This window comes from Seriola dumerili, unplaced genomic scaffold (assembly GCF_002260705.1).
Source record: "Seriola dumerili isolate Sdu_G_001 unplaced genomic scaffold, Sdu_1.0 BDQW01000044.1, whole genome shotgun sequence".
NCBI lineage: Eukaryota > Metazoa > Chordata > Actinopteri > Carangiformes > Carangidae > Seriola > Seriola dumerili.
In genome coordinates, this window is record NW_019174299.1 from 4122292 (window position 1) to 4134553 (window position 12262).

Sequence of the window (12262 nt, forward strand, 5' to 3'; positions counted from 1 at the left end):
TACAACAGATGCATGTGTATGTGCAGACACAAATTGATTCATCCATGCAGCCTAAGTCATGATGTCTCACTGAGTCATATGGCCTTGTTGAAAGTGCGGGCTGAAACCACTTATCAATAACATAGTGTTTGATTTCACTGACAGAATGAAGGCTGTTGTCTGTGAGAGCCACAGCCTTCAGGGATCATCCTACATGTGCTGCTGTCTGCCCTGCTCATGCCTGTCTTTGAAGCTATGTTAGTTTTCGACAAAACAGATCACACTGGCTCATGTGTGTTTTCTTGGGTACCAGTTTTGTGGTACAACATCCTTTAGGCCAACCCAGAATACTGTTCTCCCCAACTGTGGCCCTAATAACAGTTATGTTGTAATTGTTGTATTTATTTCAGTCTGACCTTTCTCCCGTTTTGTTTTGTTTCTTATGAAACACTTTATACTTTCAAGTTTTCAGGCCTTAAAAAAATCTAGTTAAACAGCCTGAGAGGGTTGAACTGCTCATAACTCATGTCCACAGATAGTGTTTCATTTTGGCTTAACAGTAGATGTAATTTATTCAGGCCCATGCTGAGAAATGATAAATAGTCTGTGTACTGTATATAGTGCTTTTTTCTACTTTAAAGGACAAAGCAATTTGCAATCTGCCTCACATTCACCCATTCATACACTCAACAGTGGCAGCAGAGTTGCCATTCAAGGCACTGGCCTGCCCATTGGGAGCAACATGGGGTACAGACTGTGTTGCTTTAACACATGGACATGGGGGCCAAGGGCCGAGGGCCCGCTCTACCTCCTGAACCCCAAAAGTGAGTAACCACTGGTCTAAGGTAGAATATGCTGCACTGATATCTGTCAGAATAGAGCTTGGATATTCCTCACTATCAGCTGTTGCAAGAAAATCAAAGGTCACTTTGAGAAGTGATTCTGCTCCCAAAGCTGGTGGGAATTTTTGCTCTTTTTATTAATTAGCAATTAACTGAGTTCAAGTGATCAACAGTGTGCTGCATTTTTTGGTTTCTTCTCAGTCATTTTTTGTTGCTACCAAACTGTGATTTAAGGTATACAAGAAATGTATCTGCTCACTGCATTAAAAAAAAAATCATTCTTATGTTAGTTGCTAAAATCTACAGAATTGAAATAACTTTCTGGAGAAGCAACAAAACAAAAACAATTAAATGCCATAAGCTTAAAGACTTAGTGGCCACCTTGACAGTTCTTCACATGTTTTGGGAAGGTCAGTACAGCCTCATAAAAATGGTGCTCACATCTGCACAAGGATTAATCAAAGCCCCATTGCAGGGCCTGTGAACTCAGACAACAGTATTGATAACCAGATTTCTTTGTTTAATTTGTTTTGTTTTATTAACCTCTGATGTTTTCCTCTGTCACCAGTCTGCCCTGCAGCCCCGTGTCAATATCTGTCATCAGCATGGGCTGGGCCACCAGCATCCAGCTCCACTCAGCTGGACGAGATGTCTCACCCTGTTGCGACCATGCCACATGTACTAGAGACAAACCAAGTGAGCTTCAGGGCTGAAGTGAAAAAAAAGTTTAATGTGTTTATCACATCACTTTCCAGATGATCAAGGGGAAAGGAATCCCCCCACACACACATCATGAGGGAATCCCCAGCACCTAAACTACATGACGCAGTAAGATGTTGCCCCCTGATACTGCACATTTCACCCTTCCATACCCTCTTTACCCCCCGTGTGCCCCCCCAGACATGATGAGTTTCAGGTCCATACAGGTTCTCCTTAAGGTCCCTGTCCACACTTGAACCCAGTTCATACTGAGAGGGCGGAGCAGACAAACTAGGGCTGGGATATCCCTGTCTCAAGGTGTCCCTGACCGATAGGGCTACTTGTCTGTCACACAGGCCTTATCTCCACCAACCCCGAGAGGTTGCTGAGCAACCAAGGGGGTTGTGGGGTACGGCACCTCTTCAGGTCGACGTAGTTTCCTGTGGGTGTTCCTGCTCCTGTCATTCTGTCTCTCTGTACTCATCTTTTTTACTTGTCCTGACTCACTTTTTCACCAGGCTCGTCTAGGCTGACAGAACAGAGGTCGTCCTGTTTCCAGTGCTGGAGACCAGGTGGGAGTACCTGCAGGTAGGGGTGTGACCTTCTCTGGACAAGGGTCAGACACACTTTATGGCACCACTGGACTAGAGGGTAGAGGTCAAACAAGATGGATATCTGATGCACCCTGACAGGAGAGCATTATATTCTAACCTTTAATGTGTTTGCCATGTTTACAAGATAAGGGCGGGAGCTCACTCTTTATTTAAATTTAAATTATTATTTTTGAGTTGAAGTTGTTTCTTGGACAGGAAAATTAACCTTTACAAACAAAATGTTTATTGTGCATTTTCTGTAAAAACATGTCAGTCTGTTTTAATCATTTGAGGTCATGGTCAAGTGGGATTTTCATCTCTGGAAAACAACAGCCACTGAGGATTTTTATAACTTGCGTTCCATTTTTACTAATATTTCACCTGCTTGTTTTTGGCTTTGTGCTAAAATATCTGTATGCATAGAGTTACATTGTGGATAATTGTTACCACAAAACAGCAATGCCTCCTTAATATTCATCTGCATAATTAGTTCGGTTCATGCACAAGCCATATCTGTAAATTGCTTGTCCATGTCGTTATTATTAACCATTCCTTATTGGTTTTGTGCAGATGTAAAGTAAAAGTGTAACCATGAGACCTTTGTAGCTTCTTGAGCTTCTTGACCAATTCTAATTGTGGTCAGTTGTTAACATACTCGTTATTATGATATGCCTATTTTTCAGGTATTGCATATTAATATGATTATCATTTACTTTTGCATAAATTTGACAGTTTATATAACTGCAGTTTACAGTAGCTAAATGTCCTTCATAATATTTATAAGTTATTATAAGTTTTTGACTTTACTGTAACTGAAGGGAGCAGAGGTGTCTGGTTGAGGGAGGGTGTAACCTAAAGATAAGGCTCTGTATGTCTTCTATTGAAACTTTAACGCAGTTCACATTCTCAACGGCTGATCGATTATCTGTCCTGAGCCATGGCTCTGCAGACAGACTCAGCTGTGTGGTGGCAGATGGCGGTATCTTTGTCAAAGGTTCCTTAAAGAGGCTCAAGGAGGCATCATTTGTTTCTGTAGTGGCTGAGAAACCTGTTCTTAAATCGTACAAACACTCTAGTTGGTTGACCACAGAATAATGGTGAAAACTGTAGGATTTCTGGTGTATATTTGTCACAAATCCTGTGCTTTGGGTGTAGCTGCACCTGCTTGCATTAAAAGTATGTTAAAACCCATGAAGCTCACCAGGAAAAACAGATTTGATGTTACGTTATGTCCTCAGTGAGTCAGCAGTTATTTCTCATTAGTTAAGGAAAATGATGATTTACCTGATATTATTATTATATATATGTTCATTCATTCCTTTTTATTCTCTCTCAGGGGATGCACAAAAATAGCTGAGAGTTCAAGGACAGACAATTCAACATCTGAGAAACATCAATGGAAAACAATTTCAGCTTTGAGGAGGTTGGTTTTTTTTCTACATGTGCACTATAAATCTAACATCTTCACTCTGATACTGACTCTTAATAAAAAAAAAAAAATGTCGAGCACTAAGCCTTAAACATGCTGCAAGATTTATTGAAAGCTCCACAGCTGTAAAACCTGAAAAAATGTCTATATTGTTATATATGTTCTCCAAGCCTCTGTCAAATAGAAAAGGGAGCTTGGAAAATTGGACATTGATAAACGAAGTGTAGTTTGATTTGTTTAGTAGCCTAAATCTTGCAGCAATAACTATTTGTCTTCATCATCCATTAACTCTTTTTCAACTTTCCTCGTGTGCAGGGCAGTGACATGTCATATGAAGACAATGACTCAGCCTTCCCCTCTCCAGTTCAACTGTGAGTTCTTTCCTTCTATGAAGTCATCCTGTTTGAGCAGTAACTACCTGTGCATGATGTCTCTGCATTCCTCCACCAGTGTGTATTCACACTGAAACATTTTGAACAATAACTCAAATGTATGTAATGTGAGAGAGCTCTTATGTCATAATGACCCAACAAAGAGTCTGTAGTTCCCACTGGAGTATTTTACATTCTTTTAACTATATATTTTTTGTTTGTTTGTTTGTTTTAGAGACCATAACTTTACTGCCTGCTGCAGCTGGAAATAAATGAATAATAAAATGAATACACCAACTGCCCCAGTACCACACAGCAGACAGGTCTGTCTGTGTATACACAGATAATGACCAGCTGGTGATGCATTTACCAGCTAAAGAGCCAGTTATTTCCCCCAGGAATTGGAGACCACAACAGAGCTAAAACAGAGTGAATATTGGACTAACATTTGTCAGGAGGCCAAGAACATGAATCCAAAGAAATGATAAATTCCCTATGGTTTGTGGCATATAATGTGGCCATATGGGTTAGACTCAGCCTGCACCAGAAAAGACTGGGGTTTTACAAATAGCTTGTGTGTGAAGGTGCCTGACTGAGAGTCTAAACTCAGGGCACAACATCCCAACTACTCCAAGCAGGCAATAGTAGTTATATTAGGTTGAGCAACACTGCCCCCTTGTGGCCAAGAACAGAATAGCAGTAACAGCAGAACTTGATGGTGTTGATCTTTATTAGGCTAAACTGAGACCCTCACTTGAATTCATCTTAAGGCATTTGCTAACTACAACCACAAGCTTCAAAGTCCATTTATCTTACAGACATAATTATAAGAACGTATTTTCCAAATCCCAAATGTTTTCTCCCTATCAGGGCTGAATTGCATTGCTTGAATTACTCTATTATTGTTGTTTGTAATATCTGGGGTGGAATTGTAGGATGCTGATCCATAGTCTTATTTTATTTCCTGTGTCGGTTTTTCCACCAGGACTCCACCAGACCAAAGCAGCATCTATGACCTGGAGAGGAGGAGGGAGGAAGAGGGGCAGGAGGATGAGCCACCTCTGGAGGCCATCGTCATCCCCAGTGGCTCCGAGGGTAAACTCACCTGACAGCGCATGCAGCTGTTGGCTATTTGACTCTTTAAATCTGAGCACAACTCACTCACTTATCTCTTTATTTCAGCATATATGAACCTGAACACCAATGCCACCACAAGAGGGGACGCTCAAGTTAGTTGACACTTTGTAAAACCTCATTGATATAAATCACCATCATCCACTGTCATGAACTAATTTTGTTGCATTACCACAGGCTTACGTGGAGCTGAATGAGCTCACGGACAGCAACTGGCAGGAGACTGGCCGCTGGGTGGGCTACGAGGAAAACTTTAACCCCGCCACAAGAAAATGGGGTCCTTCTCATGTCTCCTATCTCACCTTTAAGAGTCTGATCGAGCTCCGTAAGACCATGTCTACAGGTGAATTTTGAACCCTAAATGAAACTGAAATCAGTGTTTGCGTTACATTAAACGTTTTAGTCCTATGAATATGACCACTGAAATTAAAAGCCCCAGTAACACATGACCTGACATGATCTCAGGGGCTGTCATTTTGGACCTGAATGCCAACAGTCTGGCTGCTGTGGCTGAGAAGGTGGCTGATGAGCTGCTGAACAAGAGTGAGATCCGTGCCAGTGATAGGGATGGCCTGCTGAGGGCTCTCCTCATGAGACGCAGGTAACCCACAGGATCCATCGTTTCTCTGTCTCTTTCTACAAGATGATAATGCTGAAAAAATGTTTGCAGCATGCACTTCACGCTCATTTTATTCGTCCTTCCAGTCAGAACGAGGGACCTGTGGTTACACCCTCTGGAGATATTCAGATGCAGACCTTCTCTGTAACCAAGAAGGTAGAAATCTCTAGTTTTTATTCAGTTTGATCTACTTTTAATAATTTGGCTAATCATCAATATCATATTTGTGTATTAACATATCAGAGTTGACACGTATTGTACTGCTGGATCATTATTTTTGCAGAGGGACAACTCTGACAACATGGAGGCCTCAATTGTCCTCTCAGGTATGCTATCATGTTATTCTGATGCAGTTATGTGTCTCCAGCTTTTTGTATGTAGTTCTGGGGCAGATATGGCTAAAAACTGGTGTTTCCAACAGGTGTCCTGGACTTCCTGCAGAAACCAGTGGTGGCTTTCGTCAGGCTGAGTGACTCTGTGGTGATGGAGTCTGCACTGGAGTCTCCTGTCCCTGTTCGCTTCGTCTTTGTCCTGATGGGCCCCAGCCAGAGCGGACTAGACTACAGTGAGAGTGGGCGAGCCATGGGTGCTCTGATGGCTGACTGGGTGAGGAGATAGTATGGAGAGAGGGAAAAAAGTATCCCAGAGACATGTAGCTTCAGCAATAAGAATACACAACCCCACTGATGAGAAGTAGCCTAATTGGTTTGGTGCAGGTGAATGAAAGGTTTCTGTATGGCTCTGCTGACAGGTGTTCTGTCTGGAAGCCTTCTTGGCCCAGACTGAAAAAGATCTGACCAATGCCATCGCTGACTTCATGGACTGCAGCATCGTGATTCCTCCCACTAAGATCCAAGATAAGGAAATGCTGGAGCCCATCATCAATTTCCAGAGGAAGATGCTGTGTGACAGACTCCGCCCCAGTGACACTCGTCTTGCATTTGGTGACATGGTCAAAGGTCAGCATACTGTACAGTACTTACAGTGCTGACTGAGATTTTAAATCCTGACCAAATCTACAAATGTAGCCTGTGCTAGATAAAAGAGAAAAGTGCTGATAAAACAACCTGATCTTAAGCAGATTTAACATAATCAATATTAACATCAGTTTGATTTGTTTGATTTTCCAGATGAGAAAGCCCCAGAGGGGCCAAGGGAGGACCCTCTGGCCCGTACTGGCTATCCTTTCGGTGGAATGGTGAAGGACATGAAGCGTCGTTACCGCCACTACATCAGCGACTACACAGATGCTCTGAACCCTCAGGTCCTCGCAGCCGTCATCTTCATCTACTTCGCTGCCCTATCCCCGGCCATCACTTTTGGAGGACTTCTGGGTAAGAGAGGGTCCCAGATAAAAAGATGTGTCTGATTTCTCAGGCTCAGATCATTTACAGGAGTTCATTGACCTTTGATAGCTCTAGTAATTCTGTCTGTTGTCTGACCATAGCTGACAAAACAGAAAAAATGATGGGCGTGTCAGAGCTTATGATCTCCACCAGCATCCAGGGTGTCATCTTCTGTCTCATCGCCGCCCAGCCTGTCCTTGTCATCGGTTTCTCTGGACCGTTGCTGGTGTTTGAGGAAGCTTTTTATGTTGTATGTACAAGTTGCCAGATGTGGAAACAACTGTAATCAATCTTTGGAAAGCCATGTTTCCTTCATTAACATCCATTTTCCCTTTGTTAATTCCATACTAGTTCTGCAAGTCCCAAAACATTGAGTACATTGTGGGTCGTATCTGGGTGGGGATGTGGCTGATAGTGATTGTGGTGATCATCGTGGCCGTGGAAGGCAGCTTCCTGGTCCGATTCATCTCCCGCTTCACCCAAGAAATCTTCTCCATCCTCATCTCTCTCATCTTCATCTATGAGACCTTCAATAAGCTCATCAAGGTTTCCTCACCTCATCCCTCCATCTATTTCATATCACATTTCCATGCCATCACTGTTCAATGTGTTGTCTCGCTGTTTTTATCCTACCTCTGACATCTCTCCTCTCCTCTTGCTCAGATCTTCAAAGCCCACCCTCTGATTCTGAACTACGAACATCTGAACAGCACATCGGACAACCCCTTCGACCCAATCATCACAGAGCACATCGAGTATCATCCAGATGGCAACGTATCCTATCATCCACTAGAGATTGAAAGGCCCTACCCCAACACTGCCCTGCTGTCTATGTGCCTGATGTTTGGTTGCTTCTTCATCGCATACTTCCTCCGTCAGTTCAAGAATGGTCATTACCTTCCAGGCCCGGTAAGACCAACCTAGGGGAGGTGTAGTTTTGACAAGACTCTGAAGTATTGTAAATGAGAAATCCATCAAGTAGGTACCTGTGAATTTGGTCATATTGTATCTATTGCTCTCTCACAAGATCCGTCGTATGATTGGAGATTTCGGTGTCCCCATTGCTATTTTCTTCATGATCGCTGTGGATATCAGCATTGAGGATGCTTACACTCAGGTAAGTGTTGTGAAAGCATCTCAAAATGTCCTCAAAAATGATCGTTTTCTTTTTTTTTCCTAATAGAATATGTCAAAGCTCATACAGTGTGCAATTAGGATCACATATGTATATAGTTGTGTGTTGATGTAAATATTTAAAATAAATATTGACTTTCAAGCCATTACATTTTTTTTGGTCACAGTCTCGAACTTAGACATGAACATGAATCATGATATTCCCTTTTTAAGTAGCCTGTGTAAATACATATGTGCAGTTTGGTTCATATGATATGAAGAAGATCTTTAGTGTGGATAACATGATCAGCACACTGTTCAAACTTCCTGTGTCCATCAATACTTTGGGTGACACATTGGTTGGTAAACTATGACCTTCATCTGGTGGTTGTCACACAGAACTATATGACCTATATGCATGTGTTAGTAATTACCATGGTGTATACTGAGATGTTAAAAAGGAAGATAAATCAAGTCTACACTCCTTTATCCTGTCTATGATATGTCCCTGGTTACCATCCTCTCTGATTTCCCTGTTCCTCAATGCTCAGAAATCCAAATCAAATCAATACAAAATTACAAGAAGTATTTACTAAAGGCCTTGACTTGCATCTTTCTGAATGAATATCATCCTGTCTGCTTGTAGAAACTGGTTGTGCCAAAAGGTGTTGAAGTGACCAACCCCAAAGCCAGAGGCTGGTTCATCAACCCGATGGGAGAGAGTAAGCCCTTCCCAATCTGGATGATGGGTGCCTGCTGTGTACCTGCACTGCTTGTCTTCATCCTCATCTTCCTCGAGTCCCAGATTACTACGTGAGTGACACTATAAATGATGCCATGACAACAGACTTCACGTAAAACTAATTAGCTAATCAAAACCAAGATAATATTTTGAAGATTTTTTTTGTTTCTTTCAATGGATTATTAGCCTGATTGTGAGCAAACCTGAGAGGAAGATGGTGAAAGGATCTGGTTTCCATTTTGATCTGCTCATCCTGGTCACCATGGGAGGCATCTCCTCTATTTTCGGGGTGCCCTGGCTGAGCGCTGCCACTGTGCGATCCGTCACCCACGCCAACGCTCTCACTGTCATGTCCAAGGGCCCGAAACCAGAGATTGAGAAGGTTGTTGAGCAGAGGATCAGTGGCATTCTTGTGGCCATCCTGGTTGGTAAGGGCTGCCCTCTACAGTGCTGACACAAAAACAGCAGGGTCAGGATAAACAACCTTTCTCCTTTAACCATCATTCTCCTTCTGTGATTTCTAGGTGTTTCTATTTACATGGAACCTATACTGAAGATGATTCCCATGACAGCCTTGTTCGGCATATTCCTCTACATGGGTATCACGTCTCTGAGTGGAATCCAGATGTGGGACAGGATGCTTCTGCTGATCACACCAAAGAAATATCATCCCTCTGATGCCTACGCTACCAGGGTATGAAACTTCCTCAAGCACAGTTTACTACTTGACTCTGATCATTAATATGTTTTCATGTGGTACACCCTAATGTCTAGAGATATCATGTCATTTTGGAAATAGAGTGCCAGTTTCAGTTTTTTGCAAGTATTAATACAGTACATTGCTGTCATATAGACTAAATAACCAAAAAAAATACATTAACTACAACAGTCCTAAAAAGCCCTAAAAAAAAAAAATCCTTAAATTTATTGTTTTCTGTTTTTGTTGCCAGTGCTTGATTCAGTACTTTTATTTTGGAGGCTATAGTCTGTGGCGGCATTGTGCTGATTTGCAGCATGTCTTTAATATTTTGTCTGTGGCAGTCTCACTGGACAAAGAACACAAGACCACGCACAGATTATGACACAAACCACCCCTAGGCACAGACATGTGAAAGCCTCGCCCCCATCCCTTCCTTTATAGGAACAAGACACCTAAACTCAAAGAGACTGTGTGTGTGTTCGTTTTTATTCTCTTTGTGGTCATATTGCATCTTTCGGTGGTTATTTTGTGTCTCCCTGTGGACATTTTGCAGCTCTTTGTGGTCATTTTGCAGTTGTTTCAGATATCTGTGATTCTTTCGTGTCTCAGTGGTTGATTGATGTGATCATTTTACATGTCTTTGTGATGATTTTGCCCATCTTTGTAGTTGCTTTGCATCTCTTTATGTCTCCTGTCTCTGTCCCCAGTGGGCCTGTCCAATAATTCAATTCAATAATTGTTTTCCCTCATATTTCAGTGTACATTAGCCAACGACAATATTCCTGTAAATGATCATATACATTAGATTTTGTGCATTTTCATGTTAGTCTTTAGTTCCTCTGCTAACACCCTCCTCTGCCTGGTTTGTGCAGGTTAAGACACTGCGGATGCATCTCTTCACTCTGATCCAGCTTTTGTGTCTGGCCGTCCTGTGGATGGTGAAGATAAGTTCCTTCTCTCTGGCTCTGCCTTTTGTTCTTATTCTCACCATCCCTCTGCGTATGCTCATGACCGGCAGGCTCTTCTCTGTCATGGAGATGAAATGTGTAAGTACTTCTCTGTATGTGTTGTATTCACCCTAGGTGTCTGTGTTGTAACTGGATGTGTTTGTGTTGCAGCTGGATGCAGATGATGCCAAAGTGACATTTGAGGAGGAACCCGGGGAGGATGTGTATAATGAGTCCCCACTGCCATAAACAACAACATACAATTCATATTTAGTTAGTTCACAAACTTTTAAGTCAACTCAGTTCTCGAATGCCAGTAATTATGTGAAAACTGAATATCAGGTGTCTTTGAAAATATGTATTTATAAACAACTCTTTGCAGTTTCAAACTGTTCTGTTATTATTATTTATCTTTAAAGGAAATTACCTCTCATTTCTAGTAATTCATACATTATTCCTGCAACTGAAATTTTGTCTGTCGCCACAATAGAAAACTAATATACAGTCCATATTGTCATAAAGATGCATTTCTACTTGTCCTTTGTTCTTTTGTTTTCCGTATTTCCTTTTCATATTTCACTTGTTTATGTGGCATTCATTTTGGGATCATTAAAATGCTTCCCTTTTGTTTTCAGGTAAGGTATATGTAATTTTACTTTCTTAAATACTAAGTGGTATTCTGATTCAGGAAAATATCTTCTGGAAATGAGGGATCTTTAACTTTAAGACCTGAGATAAATCCACTTATAATATTGTTTTTTTCTTTAAATGCCTAACTACAGTATAGCTTTAAAGTGATTACCACTGCTGCCATATGTAGATCTACCCATGTTCACTATTTAAGTTAAGCAAAGTTGATCTACTCTTTACACATGCACAAATAATGACTTTTTGTTGGACTATCAGCCCTGCCTTTGCTCCATACAGTAGCCTTTCAACTAAACTTTATCAAAAATGTTTTAAGTAGTGTTACTCAAGTTTGCCTCATTTCATGTATTGTGTATGGTTTATTGAACAATTTGGTCTTTCCTGTTCAGTCGACCTGATTTGAAAGTGTATGGAAAGATGTGTAATGCTCTTCAATTTGAGATTTTAAGTGTGTAATCGCTTTGATGATTATGAACTGGGATGAGCAGCAATGAGTGGATAGCAGATAATGAGATATAATTGTTTGAGCTGACTGTTGCACTGATGATATAATCAGGGGAAAACTTATTTGTAAATGTATCTTATTAAGCCTTTTGTTTTAGTTATCGTGTGTTTGTGTGCTTGAAACACTGTACATGCTTTGGATTTACACTTTATTAAAAATAAAAAACAGCCTATAAAGTGCTTGTTTTCATGAGTGCAATAGAAAACATCATAGCTTCATATCACCTCCAGCCAACTTCAAGCAACAGGAAAGCTGTTCAGTTGGACCATGATGCCTGCCACTTAGCTGCATGCTGCTTTCAATGTCATTTAGTAAAGTCCTACACTCAATTCTCTTACATCATGGACATACTCTTAACTACTCTTAGTCTAGAATGAGAAATTTTACTGTACTGCAAGAGGACAAAACTTAACAGAATGGGGCTTTTTCCAGATACAGGTGGCAAAATTCACTCAGACATATACATTTTGTAATTACTTTATTCAAATCACAGGGATAAAGTAAAGATTAAGCATCAAAAATCCAACTGAGGTTATATAATACAAATATATATTATAAAATAAATACCCATATATTAATAACAACAGACAAATTA

The 12262-nt window shown here is 41.0% G+C and overlaps 1 protein-coding gene across 2 annotated transcripts; it reads left to right on the forward strand.

Annotated features, from left to right (window-relative positions):
• Positions 1 to 1948: 1948 nt before the first annotated feature.
• Positions 1949 to 11837, forward strand: LOC111217489 (band 3 anion exchange protein-like). Of its 2 annotated transcripts, none has more exons than XM_022739381.1 (21): positions 1949 to 2108; positions 3450 to 3536; positions 3858 to 3913; positions 4899 to 5008; positions 5096 to 5142; positions 5225 to 5390; positions 5513 to 5648; positions 5753 to 5822; positions 5950 to 5992; positions 6088 to 6272; positions 6418 to 6625; positions 6797 to 7000; positions 7114 to 7262; positions 7364 to 7558; positions 7676 to 7921; positions 8040 to 8129; positions 8772 to 8938; positions 9054 to 9295; positions 9392 to 9561; positions 10440 to 10613; positions 10686 to 11837. In XM_022739381.1, the coding sequence occupies exons 2-21, from the start codon at positions 3510 to 3512 to the stop codon at positions 10761 to 10763; spliced, it is 2763 nt and encodes a 920-aa protein (XP_022595102.1). In that variant the 5' UTR covers positions 1949 to 2108; positions 3450 to 3509; the 3' UTR covers positions 10764 to 11837. The 2 variants fall into 2 exon arrangements, with proteins under 2 accessions (XP_022595102.1, XP_022595103.1); XM_022739382.1 differs by having other exon boundaries at positions 1949 to 2092.
• Positions 11838 to 12262: the final 425 nt, after the last annotated feature.

Bases quoted from the DNA above. Each gene is read 5' to 3' on its own strand.
- LOC111217489 (XM_022739381.1), top strand. From the start codon at position 3,510: ATGGAAAACAATTTCAGCTTTGAGGAG. The intron at 5,391-5,512 runs GTGAATTTTGAA...ACATGATCTCAG, and splicing joins CCGTAAGACCATGTCTACAG to GGGCTGTCATTTTGGACCTG. The intron at 5,823-5,949 runs GTAGAAATCTCT...TTATTTTTGCAG, and splicing joins CCTTCTCTGTAACCAAGAAG to AGGGACAACTCTGACAACAT.